The 21,121-nt window shown below is 57.2% G+C and overlaps 9 protein-coding genes across 9 annotated transcripts; 4 read left to right on the forward strand and 5 right to left on the reverse strand.

The window, feature by feature from the left end:
* Nucleotides 1-1,535: 1,535 nt before the first annotated feature.
* On the forward strand, nt 1,536-4,363 carry B0T26DRAFT_754993 (uncharacterized protein; the record flags this gene model as incomplete). The annotated part of the gene is made up of 5 exons (XM_060445888.1): nt 1,536-2,630; nt 2,694-2,826; nt 2,961-3,110; nt 3,167-3,388; nt 3,480-4,363. 5 exons carry the CDS (start codon nt 1,536-1,538, stop codon nt 4,361-4,363), a joined length of 2,484 nt encoding a protein of 827 aa, XP_060293150.1.
* A 724-nt stretch (nt 4,364-5,087) lies between these two features.
* B0T26DRAFT_679211 (uncharacterized protein) lies at nt 5,088-6,335 on the reverse strand (the record flags this gene model as incomplete). Its single annotated transcript, XM_060440324.1, has 2 exons — nt 5,088-6,052; nt 6,149-6,335. 2 exons carry the CDS (start codon nt 6,333-6,335, stop codon nt 5,088-5,090), a joined length of 1,152 nt encoding a protein of 383 aa, XP_060293151.1.
* A 1,192-nt stretch (nt 6,336-7,527) lies between these two features.
* Nucleotides 7,528-8,921, reverse strand: B0T26DRAFT_723302 (S-adenosyl-L-methionine-dependent methyltransferase). Its single transcript, XM_060442622.1, has one exon. The coding sequence runs from the start codon at nt 8,832-8,834 to the stop codon at nt 7,695-7,697; it is 1,140 nt and encodes a 379-aa protein (XP_060293152.1). The 5' UTR covers nt 8,835-8,921; the 3' UTR covers nt 7,528-7,694.
* Nucleotides 8,922-9,034: 113 nt separating this feature from the next.
* On the forward strand, nt 9,035-10,807 carry B0T26DRAFT_835922 (uncharacterized protein; the record flags this gene model as incomplete). The annotated part of the gene is made up of 5 exons (XM_060447506.1): nt 9,035-9,209; nt 9,288-9,815; nt 9,884-10,027; nt 10,100-10,676; nt 10,780-10,807. Coding segments are annotated over exons 1-5 (1,335 nt in total), but the record flags the coding sequence as incomplete, so codon positions are not given.
* A 511-nt stretch (nt 10,808-11,318) lies between these two features.
* On the forward strand, nt 11,319-12,888 carry B0T26DRAFT_653692 (alpha beta hydrolase fold family; the record flags this gene model as incomplete). The annotated part of the gene is made up of 2 exons (XM_060438478.1): nt 11,319-11,861; nt 11,920-12,888. 2 exons carry the CDS (start codon nt 11,319-11,321, stop codon nt 12,886-12,888), a joined length of 1,512 nt encoding a protein of 503 aa, XP_060293154.1.
* A 96-nt stretch (nt 12,889-12,984) lies between these two features.
* Nucleotides 12,985-13,940, reverse strand: B0T26DRAFT_805480 (uncharacterized protein; the record flags this gene model as incomplete). The annotated part of the gene is made up of 4 exons (XM_060447155.1): nt 12,985-13,258; nt 13,321-13,440; nt 13,533-13,655; nt 13,746-13,940. 4 exons carry the CDS (start codon nt 13,938-13,940, stop codon nt 13,097-13,099), a joined length of 600 nt encoding a protein of 199 aa, XP_060293155.1. The 3' UTR covers nt 12,985-13,096.
* A 977-nt stretch (nt 13,941-14,917) lies between these two features.
* On the reverse strand, nt 14,918-16,439 carry B0T26DRAFT_427000 (kinase-like domain-containing protein). The gene is made up of 3 exons (XM_060434929.1): nt 16,152-16,439; nt 15,577-16,095; nt 14,918-15,500 (listed from the first exon to the last, which is right to left on the reverse strand). Exons 1-3 carry the CDS (start codon nt 16,305-16,307, stop codon nt 14,955-14,957), a joined length of 1,221 nt encoding a protein of 406 aa, XP_060293156.1. The 5' UTR covers nt 16,308-16,439; the 3' UTR covers nt 14,918-14,954.
* A 589-nt stretch (nt 16,440-17,028) lies between these two features.
* On the reverse strand, nt 17,029-19,531 carry B0T26DRAFT_426991 (major facilitator superfamily domain-containing protein). Its single transcript, XM_060434928.1, has 6 exons — nt 18,773-19,531; nt 18,411-18,703; nt 17,835-18,335; nt 17,686-17,768; nt 17,495-17,623; nt 17,029-17,428 (listed from the first exon to the last, which is right to left on the reverse strand). The coding sequence occupies exons 1-6, from the start codon at nt 19,073-19,075 to the stop codon at nt 17,187-17,189; spliced, it is 1,551 nt and encodes a 516-aa protein (XP_060293157.1). The 5' UTR covers nt 19,076-19,531; the 3' UTR covers nt 17,029-17,186.
* Nucleotides 19,532-19,988: 457 nt separating this feature from the next.
* Nucleotides 19,989-21,110, forward strand: B0T26DRAFT_654398 (Six-hairpin glycosidase-like protein; the record flags this gene model as incomplete). The annotated part of the gene is made up of 1 exon (XM_060438541.1): nt 19,989-21,110. The coding sequence occupies one exon, from the start codon at nt 19,989-19,991 to the stop codon at nt 21,108-21,110; it is 1,122 nt and encodes a 373-aa protein (XP_060293158.1).
* Nucleotides 21,111-21,121: the final 11 nt, after the last annotated feature.

Here is a 21,121-nt window from a genome sequence, read left to right on the forward strand (position 1 = left end):
ACTTTGGTAGCTGCATGAAGCCGCCTGCGCTGCGGGAGCTTTTTGCCATAGACGTTAGGGTTAGGGTCGATATACTGAAGGGCTCGCTGACTGCTGACTGCTGGACTGTATCCGTACTGAACTGGATACATCATGGAGGCGCTTGCTGGCTATTGTAATTAAATACTGTATAGAGTTCTCCGTACTGATACTTGCATCTGTGGTAAAATGACAGAGAACTTCACACGCTGAGGACTACCACTGGACTAGAGTATAGTTGAAAAGTAGACTGGGTGGTAGATTGGTGATTGATGTTATGCCGGAAATTTCGAAGAGATTGGTACGTGTTTTGCCCGTAGCCGCAGCCCATAAGCGCTAAAACACTCGCTGGATCATTCTGGCCTGTGCGTCGGGTATTTACTCAGCGGGGAGCGGGGAACTGAGGAGCCCCCAAACCCGGATCCTGTCGCGGCGTAGCCCGTCCTCGGCCGGCCTCCTTGCGACCAAAGGGGATAACGTCACCTGGGCTGAAAAGATACTCGGCCGAAGACAATGGACGATTGCTACTCTAGGTGGGATGGATAGCCGCTAGTTGTCTGAAACTATCGCGGTGGCGATGCTAGACAGCCCTGAAGGCGGGAGCTTGCAGGTCTGTTCAGCTGCAGCGCGTCCGCCTTGACCCCCCACCTTGGCCCCAAAACCTTGAAAACGACGCAGGCGACAGCGACAATGGTGGAAGGAGTGCCGAGCTCGGCATCGAGGTGGACCGGTCCCTACCTTGCGATTCGACAGGCCACACCCGCACCTCGCCCACGCATGTCAGACACGGAGGACAGCGACGGAGCCTCTCCAGCCCGGACTCGCGGGATCCAGTGGTACCTGAGGCAACCCAGCGTTGAACCAAGCAGGTGGAGGGGGAAGTGTGGTGTGGGCGCCCATGCGGCGGGGGCGGGGTCAGAATTCCCTGGTCAATGGCGAGCGACGGGCAGCACCCCCACCAGCAACCTGACATGGGGAACGAACAGCGTCGGTCAGCGACAGCCTCGTTGCTGGTCGCTCACCCACAGCATCTAATGTCATCCCATCGCCGCGTTTGACGTCTTTCGTCTTCTCCTGCGACGCGCGCGAGCATTCTCTTCTCTGCTATCCTTATCGCACGCTAGCTCGCTTGGAATGCCGAGTCTGTCTCTCGCCTTAATACCAAGAATATCTGCCATTTTTGTCTCTGTCGAAAGGCAGGCTAGGTTCCATTGGCTTGGGTTCCGACTGGTAAGAAAACGTCTCTTTCTGTCTCTCCGAGGCCTCAATTTCCGACTTGTCCCGCACGCCGAAGAATCCTAGGCCCCTCGTAAAAGCCTATCCATGGCATGGCTGACAGTGCATATGCTGTGCAGTTACGGCCTTTCACATTAATTGCCCCGTAAGCCGGCTGGTTATGTGCTTTGCACGCAGGGATAGGGGTCGCAATCGTTCCTAAGCTCGGGTACCTAGCTGTCACCACCGCCGCATGGCGCTCCACTCGATCCTCTCCAGCTTCGGCTTCAGCTCTAGAAGCTATGCGACTTCCCCGCATCACGCGCCGGGGTGTTTCGGAAAAGGCATGGAAGCTCAGGTACAAGATCCGCACTGCGCTCAAGAAGTCGGACAAGACGCTGGCCGATTTTGCCTCGAGTTCGTCCCTCGGCAGCCCCGGCGACGCAAAGGGCGTCGGCATAACGGGCGCGCCTGCTGAGGGCAAAGACAAGACAGCCGCTGAAGATTCCAAGGATGCCAAAGACGCGGGATTCGGCGCCACGCCTGCCGTCAAGACTCTCTACGAGCGGCGCAACTCGTCCGACTCGTCCATCGACTGGGTCGATTATCCCCCCAAGCAGATGAGCAAGAGTGCTGCCCGTGCCCAGGACCGCGTCGCGATCAAGCTCTACAAGGTGCGCGACAACGAGAAGCCCGTCGTTAGCGGCCGCTTTGCCCTCAAGACGTTCCGCATCGACGTTCAGAACCCCCAGCTCGTCGCCGCCCTGGCCGACATCCTGATCAAGGAGAACGAGCACCTCGAGCCGAGCGACACTGCCACGTTCCGCGAGCCGTTCCGCAGCCTGTTCTTCTGCTACGATGACATTGTCGCCAAGTACCGCGCTGTGCCCGACGGCGACCAACTCAAGACCCACCTCCTGCTGCTGATAAAGGTGCTCGACGATGTCTTTAGCGAGTTGCGAGCCAAGCGTCGTGGTCTACTAGCCAGCGGTCTGATATCGTATAAACTCGCCTGGACTCTCTTTCCAAAGGGGGCCGAAGTCATTAGCTGGGGCCGGGGCAACAATACCGAGCTTGTCCTCAAGATTGTCGACACCGTGTTTAAGCTGGTTCCGCCGCCGGCCCAAAATGTCTTGGTCATCCGCTGCAAGGCCCTGCGCTTCAACGGCGAGGCCTTTGTTTGGCACGACATTGACCTCGAGATTGCTCCTTGGGAGGGCAACAAGCCCATCACCGATCTTCCCTACTACCCCCTGAGTTTTATGCCCGATGCCGAGCAGACCAAGAAAAGGCTAGTAGAGCGTGGCAAGAAAGTACTCGAATACCAGGGTCTGACATACTGCCTGTATTCTGGTATTGGCATCTATCACGAGGACAAGAGACTCGAGAAGCACAACGTAGGTGGACGGCTGCGTGCATTAGCTGGTAACTCGATTCGGCCAACTAACAGCATTGTCTAGGTCGACGGCAGGATCCTAATTGACGTCGTTGGGTTTAACAAACATCACTTGGCACAAGGCATTCGCGAGGGCAAGGATCCCGAGACGAGAAAGAATATGGTTCGCGGGACCGGTCGTCCAACACAGCCGCCAGGTACGTAGTGAGACCGCTCCCCTTGACGTCGATCAGCACTGTCTTGTCTCTTCCTTTCTTCCATACAATTTTCTGGGTTTAGAGGTTGCACGGGGCCACCGCATTGGCTGACAGTAGCTATTAACAAACAATAGACCGGAAAGCCCTAGAGAAGGCCAAAATTTCGAAGCGGCTTGACGCAAAAGAGCGGCAGAAGAACAAGGAGGCTATGCTGGAGCGAGAGAGCGATTTGGTTTTTATCTCGCCGCTGATCGATGGTTATGCGCTGAAGAACAAGCTATGGCGTGAGTTGACAGCCGCCACCAACCTTTCCAGTCTGTCCGCTTACATCACCTCCCAGTGTCGTTCTACGTCGAGGACATTAAGCCTATGGCCTGGAACGACGAAGCGTTTGGCCACCTGGTCTACGACGAGCAGCAGAAGGACCTTGTCCTCGCGTTTGTCGAGAACCACAACCGCTCAGCACCGCTGTTGGGTGATGTGATAAGGGGCAAGGGTGAGGGTCTAATCGTCCTTCTCAGCGGGCCTCCCGGAACAGGGAAAACGCTGATGGCTGAAGCTGGTACGTCTGACACACTGCATCCCACTCCCCTGCCCTGTTCTTTATCAGAGTCTTCTGCATATGAGCCCTGGCTTACACACCCACGAAACAGTTGCCGACCGTACCCACCGGCCGCTGTTCTACCTACAGGCCGAAGACCTGGGCATCAACGCAGCGGCGCTCGGCTATAACGTCAAGCGCGTCTTCCAGATGGCGACGGAGTGGAACGCCGTTATCCTACTCGACGAGGCCGACGTATTTATGGCGGAGCGCGACCCACACGACATTGCACGCAATGAACTCGTGTCTATCTTTCTACGCGAACTCGAGTACTTCCGCGGCATCATTTTCCTGACCACCAACCTGTATCAGACCATCGACTCGGCCTTCCGTAGTCGCGTGAGCCTACACTTGCTTTTCAAGCCGCTGACCATCGAGGCCCGTGAGTCAGTGTGGCGCAAGTTTCTGGAGAGACTTCCCTGGCCCGTGCGGGGAGAAGCCCAAGTGGAAAAGGGGTCGAGCGACGACAAAGAAGAGTACCAAAGCCAAGAGGATGTCGCTACTGCCACGGATGGGGTGAATGGCGAGACAGAAACGAAGGACTTTGCAGCAGACGCCACCCCCGACTCAGCCAACACTCCCAGCTCGCCACCCGAAGCAGCGAGTACTCGCAAAGAAGACGATAAAAATACCAGCACCACGTCATTCACCGCCAATAATATAGCCGCAAAGTCCGAACCGGAACAGGAGCAGCACGACACAGACGACGACGTCCGCACAGCGGCCACCTTCCTCTCGGAGGAGGACTTCCGCGAGCTGGCCGCGTGGCAGCTCAACGGGCGCGAGATCAAGAACGCCGTCAAGATGGTCAAGGCTTGGTGCGATGCCAAGGGCTACGAGCTGACGCTAGCCCGGCTCGAGAACGGGGTCCGCGTCACGAGTCCCCACGCCTCCAAGCTGATGCACGAGAACGACACGAGTCTGTACGACGACTGATGGGCGACCCGTGTGACATGATGGAATGGTAAATGACTGCATGGCTACACCGACGGAAACTGAGACGGACTAGAATATCACTTTTCGGACAAATTTAGGGAGAAGGGACTGCATGACAATGAACTGGAAAAAGATATTCTGCATTTTGATCCAAGACAGTTATATATCAGCATTAGCTTGGCCATCATTGCAAAGAGTGGCACATTCGCTCGATTGCTATCTTTCTGACAAACTAGAAGGAATAAGTGTGCGTAGCCACATCATGTTTGTATTGACGCCCCCGAACAGCAGGGTGCTTCTCTCTTAGTGACCACGTTATTAGTACTTTGGACCACGTCAGGCCTGACTGTTTGACCAGGGTTCGCCTATTGCATGAGGTTGCCGAGTCCGAGCGGGTTTTGCTCGTTGAGCCTACTTGTCAAATGAACCATGCAGTCAGGAAACAATAATAGGTAAGTTGACTGGTGTGGGAACAAACAGGTCGGAAACCTTTTTTGTTGAAGCTGTATTATTGATCATACTACTACATTTACTAGGTATTGCATGTGTGTTTGTTCAAGGTCCGCCCCAGCACCACAAGCTTGTCCGTCCCAAACCGGGCTGGGAGCAACCGCACTCGAGTCCTGGTTCAAAGAGCCTGGTCACCCACGCTCGCCATCATTATTCCATACCCAATCTCGAAGAACCTCGCGAACGGGTACTGAACCCATGTTAAACCAATACCTCACGCATTCCCAACGTTGAGACATTGGCACTTTGACCTGCAGTTGGCCACGTTCGATATCACGGCGCCGTCGACGCAAGTCGTCCCTCTGCCCAGGCACTTTCTGAATCTCCACTGCTTGTCGCAGTTGAAGTTGTAGGCGTTCACCTGCCTGGCGACTTTATTGGACATAGACTCCGCCGGGCTCTGCACGTTTGGTGAGGCCGGGTGGGCTAGTGAGTTAACCTCGTTGATATGAATATGATGGGGCTCTACAATTGCTGTAGTGTCAATGGGGAAGTTCTTCGCCGTGACCGATGAGTAGTAATGGTTACGGCCCGGGTTGGCTGGACTGGCGTCGTGGCTTGCACTGAGTACTATCTGGCCCCTTTCTGCGATTACGGGGAGGTAAGCGGGGATGCACTGGCAGTTGTTGGCGCACCATTCGAACTGGGCTACGAGGATACCGCTGTCCGAGCATGTTGTTTGGAGCCGCGAGCAGGGGAACGTCTCGCCGGGAGCACATTGGACCCGGTATGACGCGAGGCGGCCGCTGGCCCTGACTGTATCTGGGGCTGCTGGAGCGGCTGGAGTATTCTCGACCGCGTTAAAAGCAGGCGTGGCAGGAGAGTCCAGGACTTCCATCTTCACAGGGATGCCGTGGCCAAGAAGCGGCATGTCCTCTCCACCGGCGACAGGATTCTTGACTGCAACGCCAGGGGTGACGGCCGGGATTATCTCGCGGCACGCGCAGTGGCTTGAACACCAAGCATCGTCAATTTTCGGCGACATGAGCAGCTCTCCAGTTGGGCTACATTTGATGCTCCGGCGCTTGCAGATGATCGTTGACCTATCCGTCTCGCAAAAGGGCTTCCACTCCGCCACGCCAAGAGCAGGCGTAGCAGGAGAGTTCCGAACTGCCATCTGCACAGGGATACCATGGCCAGGAAGCGGCATGTCCTCTCCACCGGCGATATGATTGGTAACTGTAACGCCAGGGGTAACAGCCGCCGTGGTCTCACGGCACACGCAATGACGCTGACACCAAATATCATGCGGCATGAGCCGTCCGGTTGGGCTACATGTTGTGCCCCGGCCCTCGCAGATGCCCGTTGACTTCTCTGTCCGGCAAAAGGGCTTCCACTCCGCCGCAGTCAGGTAACCGCCGGTTTTCGGACTCGGAGGGTCGGCCCAAGCTCCAGTGGCGAGGCTGAGGATGCTGAGCCAGACCAGCAGCATTGCGGATATGGAGAGGAGCTGCTGTGGCATGTCGTTAGCTGTGGTGCCGTGGATTTGATGACTTGACCCAGAAGAAAACATGGGAGCTGGGGCAGTGAAGTCCAGGTCGAACTTGCAATGTACATACCATCGTTGCCCTTTCACGTTCGACGCGGCTCTTGCCGCTGGAATCTCCACTATGGCCGGTTGCTGATAGCTTGATCTGTCTCTGTACACAAGTCACAATGCCAGTGTAGACCCGGTGGCTTGGCGGCTTGGCGGACGGACGGATGATGTGTACCCCAAGTACGGGATGGATTGGTGCTCAGAGACAAATGGGATGATGTCCAATGGGGCGAGCTCGGCTGCGAGGGATAGATGGGAAAAGGAGTGATAGATGGGAGAGTGGAAAAGAAATTTGGATCACGGGAGAGACTGAAAAAGTTTTTTTTTTTCGTAACTCGCGTGCAAGCCGTCCTAGGCAAGTGTCAACCAGGCATTTGAATGTTGAGGAAAGAGCGCGAGGCCCATAAATGGATGGCAATCCCTTGAGGCAGGTGCTATCCAGCTCGATACCCATCCTATTGAGACTGTGGGGAGCTTGAAGTTTTTTGCTCATCCACTTCACTTTCGACAGCAACGGTCCTTCCTAAACTGAAAGTTCCAGACAGCGGTGCGCGTGACGTGTGGTACATTGTTTCTGTCAATTTAACAGCAACTGCCCGGCGACTGCGTAATGTCACCGTCTGGACCACCATTCCCTCCTTTAGCCATGCTGGAAAATCGTGATCGCAGAATCTTGTCGCCGGTGGAGAGGACATGCCGCTTCTTGGCCACGGCATCCCTGTGAAGATGGAAGTCCTGGACTCTCCTGCCACGCCTGCTTTTAACGCGGTCGAGAATACTCCAGCCGCTCCAGCAGCCCCAGATACAGTATGGAGCTACGGTATAACTTCTTGTCTATGAAACTTGCACGAACTAAAGAGCAGCACTCAATCCACAACTATCGGAAATGCACATGTCGTGGGTAGCACCTTCCCGCTCAGTGGTCTAACTAGCCGATATTCCCCGAAAATATTTTCTTCTTGGCGGCACGCAGGCCGGGGCCGATTGTCAATGGACTGCTGTATTAAGGCTTAGCGAAAAAAGACGATGGTCACTGGCCCTAGGTTGACGTTGACTGATGTTGGTTCAGCCGCCGACCGAGAGACGTCCATCCCGTCACTGCCCAAGGCACTTACACACCGGAACAGTCTAATGTTGAATTACTTGCTACAAAAATCTTCCCTTGTTGTTAATTAATGGGAATGTTGACTAAATAATTAGGTACACAGCGTCGCCAGCTACCTTTAATTCGAAGAGTCGTGCAGCTGGGACTCTCAGTTTCTCCCTTGGTAACTCCATGGCTAATTAAACCTTCGTCTTGACCATCAAGAGAGCACCGGACACACTCCCCTTCATCATTGTCGTATCGGGATCCGCGCCAGCTTCACGGAGTGCCGACTCAATCTCAGTCCTCATGATTCGCACGAGATCGCGCTCGGTGTCAACCGCGTCGGGGTGGGCCTCACGCCAGCGAATGACGGGGCTCGACGTGGCCAGAACTTTCTCTAGTGTGTTCAAGTCGACCGGTTTATCGTTGTCGTAGAAGGTGAAGTTCACGACCTCACCTCCGTCAGACAACCCGCCCGTGTTCCACTCTTTTCGCATGAAAGTGGCCTGGTCGAACTCTGGCACTGGCTTTTCGAGTGTCCATGGCAACGGCAGGGCGGCGTACAGGTGGCGAGTAAGCAGGTTGCCTGGCACGCGGTAGTCTTCGACGGAGTTGTCGAGCTTGTCGATGGCAGCCTGTATGGCTTGGTAGTTGGGCATCGACGGATCAACGAGGACACCGCCGCTGGTCCAAAGTGCCACGCTGCCGCCTGGCTTGAGCATCCGGGCAGCCTGCGGCCAGAAGGCAGACATATCGAACCAATGAGCGGCCGTGGCAGCAGTGATCAGGTCAATGCTTCCCTCGGAGATAGGTGGCGAGAGTCGCGACCCTAGCTCTTCGGCCGTCGACACCTCGAAGCGGACTGGCTCGGAGGCTGAAGAGCTGTCGCTAAGGGACCGCGCCGTTGCGATCATCCCGTCAGATGGATCAATACCAATGGCTTGGCTGAAGTGTGCCGCCAGACTGCGCGTAGCCCTGCCGGGCCCGCAGCCGACGTCGAGGACCGTGTCAAACTTGCCCCCTGTTGACGTGTGGTAGTCGAGGACGATCGAATACAGCAGAGGGTGGTAGTCACGACGGGCTTGGGCATATTTTTCGCCTTGTTTACGGTCAAAAGACCGAAAGGTAGGGTCTTCTGGTGCCTTGGTCGACATGGTGATTTTATGATGATGAGATGCAGCTGACGATAAAAACCATAATGTTGGATTGCAACTCTTGGGCGCTTGAACAAGACTTGATGCGACTGCAGGCTTCTTGAGTCTGGACATCACATTGAGAGAGGCCACTATGGCCTTTTTATGTCTGTTTGGGCGCCTGGAGCGCCGCGTCATCGGCATAACTTCCCCTTCGTCTTACGATTATAATCACTAGGAAGCGATTCAAAGGGGTGGGCTTCCCCCCAGGACATGGTTGCATCCGCCGCCTCGGTACCGGGCTCGCATTCGTCGCCTGTAACGGGCATAGCGCCAATCCCGGCCAGGCCTCCTCATTGGGTGACCGTCGGCCAACGCTGCCTGCTCCGCACTGCTGAAATAACGGCAGTCTCGGGTTTCTGCACAAGATGGGAGACTTCCATGGTCTTTTGTCATCTGCCAGCTGCCAGAGACACCGCCCCCAGTGCAATTCTTCCCGAGTATTAACACGACATTGCCATGGTGTACTACGGTGCGCTGAGCCGGGGCTGCCAGCAATGCCGCCAACGCAAAGTGAAGGCGTGTGAGCGGCACCTCGTGTCGGAAAGCTCCTCATCTCATGTCGGAAGACGGAACCGGTCTAACCAAGGCCAATAGTGCGACCAGCGGAAGCCGGCGTGTCTGAGATGCGAGAAAGCGAAGACCAAATGTCCGGGGTTCCGGAACCTCGGCGATGTCATGTTCCGCGACGAGTCTCGACGAATCATCGCCAAGGCAAAGCTCGAATACGGCCAAAGCAAACCCCCAGACGCAACCATCAACCTCCCCGTCTGTGTGCCATGTCCGAGTACCATGCCCCGCACTATCACTCCTCCCATCCGTGAGCAAGCAGTCTCTTTCTTCTTCGCCAAGTATGTCTGGGACGGGCCTCCGTTCACACCAGGGTATAGCGGTTGGCTGGCCGATACTTACCGCCAGAACACACCCAACTGTGCAATGAGAGCAACCATTGAGGCGGCTGGCATGGCCGGCTTATCGAACGTCTACTATGCGCCCCATGTGGCCGCGCAATCCAGAGCTCAGTACGGCCGAGCCCTGGCGGCCCTGAAGCAGACCCTCAACGACCCCGTCACTTCAATTGCCGATACCACGCTCAACACTGTGCTCTTGATGGGTCTTTTCGAGGTAATCGTAGCACCCTGGCTTCTTCACAAGATGTTGTCGAAAATAGAACGCGGCTCATACCTGTCTAGTTTGTAACATTTGACAGCTGGGATCGCAAACGGGCTTGGGCCGCCCATATCGACGGCGCCAATGCCCTGGTGCAGCTCCGAGGTCAGGCTCAGTTTCAAAGTGAGCGCGGAAACCAGCTATTCTCTCAAGTTTGTTCGCAAATCGTAAGCTGCCTCGTTGCAAACCCCGAGCACGAAGCTTACTCTCAGAGACTCAGGTCACCGACGCTAACCAAGTCACCCTGGAACTCGGCAAAGCAGCTATACGCATGTATGCAGCACGACCTGGCGGCCCCCGAAGCCATTGTTCAAATAGCCGACGAACTCAAAGCGGCCAGCGAGCAAGCCAAGGAGTACCAAGATCGTCCGCGCCACATGCGTAATATTTGCTTCCGTTTCCTGCACCTCCGCTCGGCAATAAGAAGTAGAGAGATAACAGACCCGGAATCAATATTTCAGGCTGCCGCCCAACTCGACCGTGACCTGGAGGTGTGGAGGAAGAAGCAGTTGGAACCAGCTTTCAGTTATATCACAATTCCCACGGCCGCGGCTACGGTTGATTCGGACTGCACCGACACACGTTCAAATATGGTCTTCCTGGGTCGCCGCCACATCTATGTCAACCCCTGGACTGCGCAAACCTGGAGCAACTGGCGAACCATGCGCATCCTAACCAACCAGATAATCATCTACCATCATGGTGATAAACAGCAGCAAGGCCAGACTGCTAATGCGGTCACGGCTGCCGCTCGTCTGGTTCACCACCTATGTGACGAGATCTGCGTGTCGGTGTCTAGTTTTGAAAACGGTCCACGTAAGTTGTACCCAGTCTTCATTCTTTTCCTCCATTTATTTCTTCCTGAACCTCCACCCAAAATCATGGACGCCCTAACCTCTGACAAATGCTTCATCTTCAGGCACCGTCTGTCTTATCTGGCCGCTCTCGGTCGTCGCACGGGAGCCGCTTATTCCGCTCAGCCAGCGGCGCTGGGCCGTTGCACAATTGCGCCGCATTAACTCGTCGCTCGGATTCCGGCAGGCCGGGCTTTTTGCCGACACGATTGAGCCAGATCTTGACAAGGCGGAGAAGGAGGGTCTGGGCATTTCATGATGTCTTCTCCCTTCTGATTTGTCAGACTTTACAGATGACTTGTCCCTGGTTCGTGTCTGATTGTTGCTCATCTCTGAGAAAGGACCAGTTATCACACCCGAAGAGAGGATGCCGAGCGTTGCGCCGCGCAGTCGCATTTGCATAGAGTTTGGACGTTGGGCTTCGGTGAAACGCGAAACGTGGTCCGGTGCGGCGTCAACTTGGCGTTGGTGTTGGTGCTTTTGTTGGCCCGCAACCCGCCCACCGGGTACTTCAAGAGACAGGACTTTAAAGCGGCGGCCTGGTTCATCCCACCTGTGAAATGTCTTGGGCAAATTTCGTCGGCAAGTCTTGGGGGCTGGCAATATGATTCCCAATACCTTGGCTCATTATGTCTTCATCCGTCTGTCAATCTGGTCCTTGCGCACAGTCGCGCCCCTGAGTCTGCTTTACTGCGCCGCCCGCCTGTTTTGGTGCAGCTTTCTCCCACAGCCGCTTGAGCTTATTGCCCTGCTTGAGGCTGTCTTCTACCTATGTGCCAGCCTTCCCCGCCAGTATGCGCTGGACAGGTCGTCGCCAAGATCCATCCAGCGCACTCGCCAGGAGCGCCGCCGGCTGTTTGACCGCTGCTTCGGCAGCGTTCCCGAACCGGAGAAGTTCCTCGCCACTTGGTTTAAGGGTGGTTCTTTGGACGGCGTACGCGTCGAAAATGTCAAGGACTTTCTCGCCTGGGGCTTCTTGTACAAGACGCGGGCCACGGCCGAGGACGATGACGAGTTGAGCGAATATCTGCGTGAGACGGAGAAGATTCTGGGGAGGACGTTCCCGCCCGGAAGAGGACCCCACCGTCCAACCCAGGTCTCGGCTGACGCGTTGCAGCTGCAGCACAAGCCTTTTTTGTTCTACGCGGTAGGTGAGAGAAGTCACGAGTCCGCGATGTGCCGGCCGTGTTCTAACCCAGCAGCAGATCGCCGTGGGAGGTGACGATGTCATGACCTACGCCACCCTCCGCTGGCACGGTCTCGTCCACTACCGCCTGCCCTTATCCCAGACACTCTCCGTCTTCCCGTTCCGGCCGCACACCGCGCTCAGCAGTGGCGTGTCTCGATCGCACCACCTCTCGTACTGGTACCGGCCGCACACGGCGGCGGCGACGAAGCGCCTCCCGATCCTCTTGCTCCACGGCGTCGGCGCCGGACTGCGCACGTACGCCAGCTTCCTGGGCGAGTTCATGCGCCAAGACGCCGCCGACGACGGCGAGACGGGCATCATCGCCGTCGAGATGATGGCCATCAGCATGCGCATGACGCGCGGCTGCCTGGCGCGCTGCGAGATGCTCGCCGAGCTGCGCGCGATCCTGCGCCGCCACGGCTGGGACAGCGGCAAGTTCGTCATCGCCGCGGACTCGTACGGCACCATCCTCGCCACGCACCTGCTGCAGACGCTGGAGCCCGCACGGCTTGGCCCCGTGCTGCTCGCCGACCCCGTGGCATTGTGCATCCACTGGGGCGGCGTGCCGTTCAACTTCCTGTACCGCCGTCCGCGCTCCGCCAGCGAGTGGCAGCTGCACTATTTTGCGTCGACCGACATGGGCATCGCGCACGCCATCACGCGTCGCTTCGACTGGTCCGAGAACGTGCTGTGGAAGGCCGACCTGGCGCAGCTGCGCGACGTGACGGTCGTGCTGGCCGGGAGAGATATCATCATCGACGCACACGCCGTCAAGAGGTATTTGCAGGAGGATTCCGATCTCGGGTTTAGTTTCGTCGACGTGAGAAATTGCGGCAGGGAGAATGGCCAGGGCTCCGTCCTGGGCGGCATGGGCCGGACCCTGCTGTGGTACGACCATATCAACCACGCTGAGATGTTTGAGACGGCTGAGGACAGGCAGCCGATGGTGGATATCCTGAACAAGTACTGCTCAATGGTGGAGTAATTAGAGATTAGATTATGTACCACTTAGTAACGTAGTGTGTACCCTTCGGAGAGGTAGCTAATGATAGTTAATTATATGACAGAGAAGCAAGTAACACTTCCAACGCCCAAGTCCGTAAATTACGACTGCTTCCCCCCTCTTCCACTCCGGGCCCTCGCCTTTGAACGGCCCTGATCGTGTCAAGTGCTGCCAACCCGTCATATCCTGTTTACGCAGAGAGGTCGCGGACATGGCGCTTGGTCGGCCCAGCAATGCCTCTGTAGGCGCTGATGGCCGCCTGAAAGGCCGACTCAAGCGACTTGCGGTCAGCAGCAATCTGGTTCCGGTCGGCCGCGGACTGGATCGAGTCAACGGGGCTCAATCCGCCGGCCTGGTAAATAAATGTGCGTCAGTCCTCCGCTGTTAGAACAGAGGTGGGATACTAATACTCACGTCAAGGACATTCTGGTTCGCCTCCAGAGTCTGGACCACTGGCTCGCCAATCGGAATTCTATCGAGAAGCCCGGCCTTGCCTGTCAAGATTTTGAGGAGGCCTACGTGTGTTTGTACGAACTGTCACGGAGGGATGGTATATGTTAGCTGATTGGTCGAGACAAAAAAAAAAAGAGAGGAAAATCAAAGTAAACGAAACGGGGCACGTCTACGTTTCTGAAAGCTCCCGCAATGGCAACGGCGTCGGGGCTGGCCGTGACCGGCGCGCTGCCCTGCATCGTACTGATGTCAGCCGTCGCCGTCTGCGTCATGTTGTTGAGCCCGGCAATGACGATCTGTTTCGGGCTTGTCAGCAAACTCAAGTTCCCCAAGCCCATCAAACGCATAAACTATGACGTCGCCGCAGGGCTGGCTGGGCAGCTTACCGGGTACGGCCCCTGGCCGATGAGAATCAACGGCGTGTTGACGAGGTTGATGCTTTGCGCGGGGCCCTGCAGGGCTTTTGACTGCTGGGTTAGTAGATGGAGGTTCTTGACCAGCTCAGCGGGCGTGACGGCCGCGAGGGCTGGCACGGCGAGGAGCGCGACGGCTGAGGTGAAGACTCCGCGGATGGAAACCATGATAGGTGGGCGAGACTAGGTTAGGTGTGTGGTTTGGAGTAGTTGCTGTGGGGATGAGATAGAGTGAGCTGTGTGTGACTGTGAGTATGTTGTGATGGTGAGAATCAGGAAAGGGTGGAGATGGGCCCTGTTACATAGGCGGACGGGCGAGAGACGAGCAGTGCAGACTCTGACATTATTATGGTTCTTCGTAGGCTTCGTTATCAGCAGATATCAGAAATTGATTATTGCCAGGACCCTCCGCTTGGTGCCCAAGAGCCGCGGGCCGGCGTCTCCTGTAGCCTATTACAGACCCTGCATCCGAAATAGGAAGCCATTCAGAGACCTGGAGAAGAAATGATCGCCATGATGAACGTGCGGCGCCTCAATGGGGCTAGCACCCAGGGCAGATCAAAATGTTTTGGGTTGATCCAGATCTTAATTACCTGTCACATGGCCATGGTGACCTGCCAAGACGGCTCGAGCCGGTGCGATAACTGACTGTCGTATTGATGTTTTTGATCAATTATTAGCTGAAGATTCTACCACACCGCTTCAGATGAGGCTAGACCGCCTGCAGTTAGGCGGCCGATCACTATCGCTCTATGGCAGGGCTAGACCAAGGGCCTGCCGTTTCCGGGAAAGCTCGAGCTCCCGCCCGCAGATTCGGTGTCCGGGGCTGGCCATTGGGTCCTGCGGTAAATACGTGGTAATGACGCCCCAAGCCACGGGTGCTGGGATCGCCGTTGTATGTCTGCTAAACCCCCTGTTTAGTCCGCAATCACCGCCGAGAGTGAGATCAACTGTTGCGCCCTGCCAGGTCCCAGGGAGCCGCGACAGGGGTCACTTCAACCTGGCCCAACACTCGCAATAAACAATCCCGCCCTAGCCCCGAAATCAGCAGAGACCCCGACGTCTGTGAGACGCCGAGTACGCAGGGCTTCTGCATTCGACACACAGATCAGGGACCTACCGTTACAAGCGGGATAGGATGGAACTTTGAATGAGAACCTTTTCATCGTCACAATCTTGAATCTACTCTCTTGCCCACATCCGCTCTCTCAGCGACACCTCTCCGCCACTCTCAAGCTGGACCCCATCCTCGTGAGCCTTCCAAGCGCGATACTCAGCCAGACGTTTGCTCGCATACGGAATCCAGTCGAAGTCAACCTTGGACTCCAACACCGACACAAAGGCGTGTACAGCCCACAGCAGCCCGGGGAGACCTCTAAACCGATCAACCGCGGCGGCAAGCTCGCTGACCGCCAACTCCAAGTCGGCTGTGATAATACCGGCATGCTCTCCGTAGCTCGACAGGTACCGGCCGATGAACTCCCGGCGGACGGTCCGGCCCGGGAGCGTGGTGTAGTCGCAGGCGAAGCCGCCCCACTCCGAGAAGTGGTTCGCGATGTCGAACGCCGCGGGGCAGTACATGGCGCACTCGTAGTCGATGATGCGGATGCGGTCGGGCGTGATGCGGCTGGCAGCAGCAGCAGCTTCGCCCGGCTCGGCTTCTTTGCTGTCGGCAGCAGAAGCTATCAGGATGTTGCCGCTCAACAGGTCGCAGTGTCCGAAGACGTACTGAAAGAAGTGATCGAGGTTAGTTAGTCCATGAAGAGAGAGGTCTCCGGGCAGAGGAAACACGCATTAGACCTACAGCACGTTCATCCGGCGAGCTCTTGCTCCTGCCCAACCTCTCCAAGGACCACGAAAGCTCAGTCTGCAACTCCAGCCGCAGGCTTTTCTCCTCGGCCGTCCGAGTCGGGAGAACGTTGATCCAGCGCTGCATTGTCGACCAGATATTTGGCGCCGGGCCACCCATGTCCATCTTCACACCAGGCCCGCCGCCGCCGCCGATTCTATCATTCGCCCGAGTCAGCTTTGCGTGGAACTCGCCCAGTTTAACCGCAACACTGGCCCAGACTTCCTCGCAGCAGAGGTCATGGGGTTTGCATGGACGGCCGGGGATGTAGGCGTAGAGGAGGCCGTTGCCGAACCGAGCGAGCAGGGGCGACGCAAGACCGTGCTCGGCCAGTAGCTCGTGGGTTCGCGCCTCGGCCTCGCGGTCGAGACCTAGCAGCTCGTTGGGGTCGTCGCCGTTGGTGCGCAGGACGACGGCGGCCTGGTCGTTCTCGGACTTTGACTTTCCGGGTACGTCTTTTGTGATTTTCAAGATCTTGGTCGTTGTGAGAACCTAATTAGGGGGCCATGATGTTTGCCTTGACCACATACCGTGTTTGGCACACCTCCTAGCAGACGCTCGATCCGAACACGGCCTGGCGTTGTCTTCCAGTCGGGCCTGGCGGCGTACAGAAGTTCCAGGGCCGACGGCTCTGGGTTTCCTCTGTCGTAGAAAGCGTCGAGCTTGAGGGTTCTTGTCTGAGCCATGACGGGTATTGATTATGAAAGGGTGCGAGTAAGCTGTAGCTCTGAAATCGGCAAGCTTGATCAAGGCAGGTTTGATAGCAGGGCGGGTAGTTAGTTGATTGTCAGGTGAAATTGTCCCTGGGCGGGGTAAGGATATCGATGATCAGGCTCCTAAAGTGGGGCTGTCTGTCTGTGGTTGGCGAAACCGATAATCCTAGCCACGCAAGGGTGGCTCGAGCTATGTGCTATCACAGGTAGGTTGGTGAGATACCAGCTGGCCGCGAGATGAGAACCCCAACTCAACATTCAAAGATGACTCGCACGGATAGCAACATGCAAGTGAAACTACAATGTCCATATCCCTCGAGAAAGGCTTCTCAGTTACAGAACAACCAGCCGAACTCTCCAGCTCAGCCGATGTTGTCGTCATATCATCTTAATCATCATCATCGGGAGCGGCAACGCCAGGGTATATCCGTGGCTTGACCCCTCGGCGAAGACACCAAATCTGCGGACCTATTTGTGATCAGTCATGCTCAAAGCTAGAGATGGGTATCTGCTTCGGCGCGAAGCACCGGGTAGACGGCTGCAGGCCAGGCTGATCCATGGCTCACCAAGATAGACCAGGGTCGTGAACAAATATATGAGTTTCCCAGTGCAATGTTTGCGTGAAACATAAAGCTGCTGTTGTTCGTCAAATTGTCAAACTAACCCTGGGAATTGGGCAGTCAAGATCAAATCGGTCCAGGATGCAGACACATCGTCACTCAACTGGAAACGTCGCAGCAACGCTCATAACAATCTCAATTTCATTAAAGCAAAAAAAAAAACTCGCAACGCAAATAAAACACGTCCCTCACCCACTTACAACCTCCCCCAAACCAAGCCCGGCCTCGCAGATCAATACACGTAGCGGAAAGACAGATTCTGCAGGTCCGTGAGATCCTCGAAGCCGTGCACGACGTTGCCGGCGTCGGCCTGGACGTGGCCCTCGGCGGCGAGGCGGTCGCGCTTGGTGTTCTGGCGCACGAGGTAGAAGCGCAGCGCGACGATGACGAGAACCAGCAGCGCGTAGCAGCCGAGGTGGGTGGCGAAGGCGATAAAGTACCGGGGGGCGTCCCAGGCGAGGAACACTTGCGGGCCTATTTTCGTTATTGTTAGTCAATGGATGATATTTATCGCAATGAAAGAGAGACTGGGTGACGAACCGATGCTGTTCCCCGTGGCCCAAAATATAAAGTTGATGGTGACGGCGACGCTCTTCTTGGTCGTGCCGGCCACATTCCTGCTGATCATGGACAGTGCCAGCGTCTGTGCGGACCAGAAGGAGAGGGTGACTTTGGGAGGGCAACATGTCAGCACGGGTTCTGGTTGTCCTGTTATAGGGGGTAGTGCTCACTGTAGTAGCAGATCAAGAGGCCAACCTTGCGGGCCAGGGTGTCGGGGGTGACCGTCATCAGGAGGATGGTGCCGATGAAGGATCTGTTTTCCAGGCTCGTTAGTATCTCTCTCGCGACAACTTTCAACAGCGGCAGCTAGCAAGCTTACGGGATGACAAAGCCGAGCATGACCAAGAGATTCTGGTTGGTCCGCTTAACGATCCAGATGGACCCGAGGAGGACAATGATGATGTAGAACCCGAGCACCATGGCGAGCAGCTGCGTCTGCAGGACGGTAAACCCAAAGCTCTTGATGATGAGGCCCTGGAACGCGCCGAGGCCCGAGGTCGGCAGCGTCGTGGTGAGGGCAATGAGGGCGTAGCCCCAGACCTGGGGGTCGCGCAGCGCCTCGTAGACGTGGTCCAGGCGGAACTTGCGGCTCTGGAGGCCCGTCTGGTTGTCGCGCACCCGCTCGATCATCAGCCGCTTGTCCTCCTCGCTGAAGCACTTGGCCCGCATGGGCGAGTCGGGCATGTACCAGCCCACGAAGAGCCCGTAGATGACGGACACGACGCCGTAGCCCAGGAACAGCCACTGCCACGACTTCAACGGGCCCGTCGTGATGAGGCTGAAGCAGTAGGCTAGAAGACCGCCGACGACCTGTTGAGCACTGTTTTCCTCCATTGATCAGCAAAGGCTCTATTCTCCCAGTGTCTTGGGACTGTCGACAGCGAATAGCACATACCCGTTCATCATGTACCAGTACGTCACGCGGGCCGTCTGCTCCTCACGCCGATACCACATGGCCGAGAGCACAATGAAGGCGGGCTGGCACGCCGACTCGAAGAGGCCCAGCAGGACGCGCACCGTGACGAGCGAGGCGAAGTTGTTGCAGGCGGCCGTCGTGGCCAGCACGGTCCCCCAGGCCACGATGCAGAAGCTCAGGTACTTGGCGATCGGCACGCGGGTGATGATCCAGTTTTGTGGGTACTCGACGATGAGTATGGTGATATAGATGCAGGTGGTCAACCAGGAGTACTGTTCAAGTCGGTTGATTTGTTAGCTGCTGCTGTGCGGGTATAGGCAGTAGCCCAAGGGGCTGCATACATCTTGCCCCTTTAGGCCCGTGTCGGTGATGATGCCCATGATGGAGGCAAATGACATGGTCCCCTTGTCAATGGCCTGCAGGAAGTAGGTAGAGATCATGATGACCAGCACGCGGCGGTCGATCATGCGGCGGAGCTGGTCGCTCTTTTCGGGGGAGACGTAGACCGCCGTGTCGGACGCATATTTGGCAACCTCTGAGTCCACTCTCTCATAGACCTGCCGATCCTTCTCTGGCAGGTCCCTGGGAGAGGGAGGGCGCTCGTGGCGCTCGATATCGGCGCCATTGTCCTTGGCGATAGACATGATGGCTCGCCGTGAACCAAGTACAGCTACTGACCAGGCGGTGGATGGTGGAAGCGGACACGGACACGGCTGAGGTCGATGAAGAGCCCGAAGACCGAAGATGCTCGGAGGTGCGAACGGCTTTCTTTATTTACACGCAATCTAGGAGTCGACAACACGAACTGCTACCCCATGTGGTATCTCGTCTGCATGGCAGCAATAGGCCCGGTTCTGAGGTTGCAGTCCCGCGCTTATTTCCCCACAAACCGGATTCGCCCAGACGCTTTCTCGGGCGCACGGCGCGCACGGTTCGAGGAGAAGTGATTCCGTCCCCCTGTCAGACGCTTAGGATCTCGCTAGAGACGAAGCTACCCCGACCTTCCCCAGAATGTTCAATATTGAGGGGGCTAGGGAGTCCGTACCCACCCTTTCCCCGTGTTCCCCGCGTGGAGAAGTCGACGCTGATCCACACGCAAAGGTCTGATCCACGCCAGCCCCATCGGTAGACGCTACACCGAAGTGGCCTCGTCGCTCGGAATTACGCCGGTGTCTGAGCTGCTGACCTGCCTGCGGCGGGACTCGGTCGGCATGTTTCAGGCCGAAGCCTGTCGTCGTGGTCCACAACCCGGGCCGACATCCACCCTCCTAGCCAAAACAAGGATTTTCCACCAGACAGGTGAATGGCGATAATGGAGCTATTTATTAGCTGGCACCCGGCGCGAGGACGACTGGGGTGAGTCAGGCGATACTGGTTTTGGACTTGGCGTTGGGGCACGTAATAACGCTCTGCGATCGGAACACCGCAATCGCATCTCCCCCGCAACACGGAAGAACAGATCGGAAAAGCAGCAGTGGAGACAGCCGTCCCAACTCCAATTCCACATCGCATCTTGAGCCAAATCCAAGCCGGAGCCCAACCATAGCCCACGCCGCCATGCCCGCCGAACTGTACGGGATCCAGGCGCGCGACGTCGACGCCAAGATCCGGCTGCTGATCGACGGGCTCGTCAACATCACGGACGCGACGGGCGAGTTCCTGCTGAAGCTGGACGACGGGCGCGTCATCGACACCAAGGGGTGGAACGACTGGGAGTGGACGCACGGGGTGGGCCTGTACGGCATCTGGCAGTATTATTTGCTTGTGGGCGAGGCGCGGTATCTGGCCATAATCGAGGACTGGTTCCGGGACCGGTTCGCGGCGGGCGGGACGACCAAGAACATCAACACCATGGCCGTGTTCCTGACGCTGGCGTGCGTGTATGAGCACACGGGCAACGCCACGTACCTGCCCTGGCTGGACGCGTGGGGCGAGTGGGCGTTCCACGACCTGGAGCGCACCAAGCACGGGGGCATGCAGCACGTCACGTATCTGTCGCTGCACGACCAGCAGCTGTGGGACGACACGCTCATGATGACGGTGCTGCCGCTGGCCAAGATCGGGCTCGTGCTCAAGCGGCCGCACTACGTCGCCGAGGCCAAGAGGCAGTTCCTGCTGCACCTGCACTACCTCGCCGACACCAAGACGGGGCTCTTCTTCCACGGCTGGACCTTCGCCGAGGGCGGGCACAACTTCGCGCGGGCGCTGTGGGCGCGGGGCAACAGCTGGCTCACGATTGCCATCCCCGAGTTTCTCGAGCTGCTCGGCCTGGATGTCGAGGCGGACCCCGTCGGCAGCCACCTTGGCCACGCGCTCGCTGCGCAGTGCGAGGCGCTAGGGCCGCTGCAGTCGCCGTCGGGGCTGTGGAGGACGCTGCTCGACGTGGCCGAGGACGAGGGGTCGTATGCCGAGGCGAGCGCGACGGCCGGGTTCGTGTTCGGCATGCTCAAGGGCCAGCGGAAGCGCTACATCGGGAAGGAGCTCGAGGGCGTCGCCGTCAAGGCGGTGCAGGCGGTTCTGGACAATGTCGACGCCCGGGGCGAACTGCTGAACACGTCGTTTGGCACTGCCATGGGCACGACGCTGCAGCATTACAAGGACATCCCTATAACGAGCATGCCCTATGGCCAAGCCATGGCCGTTATGGCTCTGGTTGAGTTTCTGCGTGCATTCATGTAGATGGTAGAAAA

This window comes from Lasiosphaeria miniovina, assembly GCF_030549165.1.
Source record: "Lasiosphaeria miniovina strain SMH2392-1A chromosome Unknown B0T26scaffold_6, whole genome shotgun sequence".
NCBI classification, from domain to species: Eukaryota; Fungi; Ascomycota; class Sordariomycetes; order Sordariales; family Lasiosphaeriaceae; genus Lasiosphaeria; species Lasiosphaeria miniovina.

Bases quoted from the DNA above. Each gene is read 5' to 3' on its own strand.
- B0T26DRAFT_427000 (XM_060434929.1), bottom strand. From the start codon at position 16,307: ATGGCTCAGACAAGAACCCTCAAGCTCGACGCTTTCTACGACAGAGGA. The intron at 16,096-16,151 runs GTATGTGGTCAA...ACAACGACCAAG, and splicing joins TAGGAGGTGTGCCAAACACG to ATCTTGAAAATCACAAAAGA. The intron at 15,501-15,576 runs GTAGGTCTAATG...CACTTCTTTCAG, and splicing joins GCTCGCCGGATGAACGTGCT to TACGTCTTCGGACACTGCGA.
- B0T26DRAFT_426991 (XM_060434928.1), bottom strand. From the start codon at position 19,075: ATGTCTATCGCCAAGGACAATGGCGCCGATATCGAGCGCCACGAGCGC. The intron at 18,336-18,410 runs GTATGTGCTATT...GGAGGAAAACAG, and splicing joins TACTGGTACATGATGAACGG to TGCTCAACAGGTCGTCGGCG. The intron at 17,429-17,494 runs GTTCGTCACCCA...TAACGAAAATAG, and splicing joins GGCCACGGGGAACAGCATCG to GCCCGCAAGTGTTCCTCGCC.
- B0T26DRAFT_723302 (XM_060442622.1), bottom strand. From the start codon at position 8,834: ATGCCGATGACGCGGCGCTCCAGGCGCCCAAACAGACATAAAAAGGCC.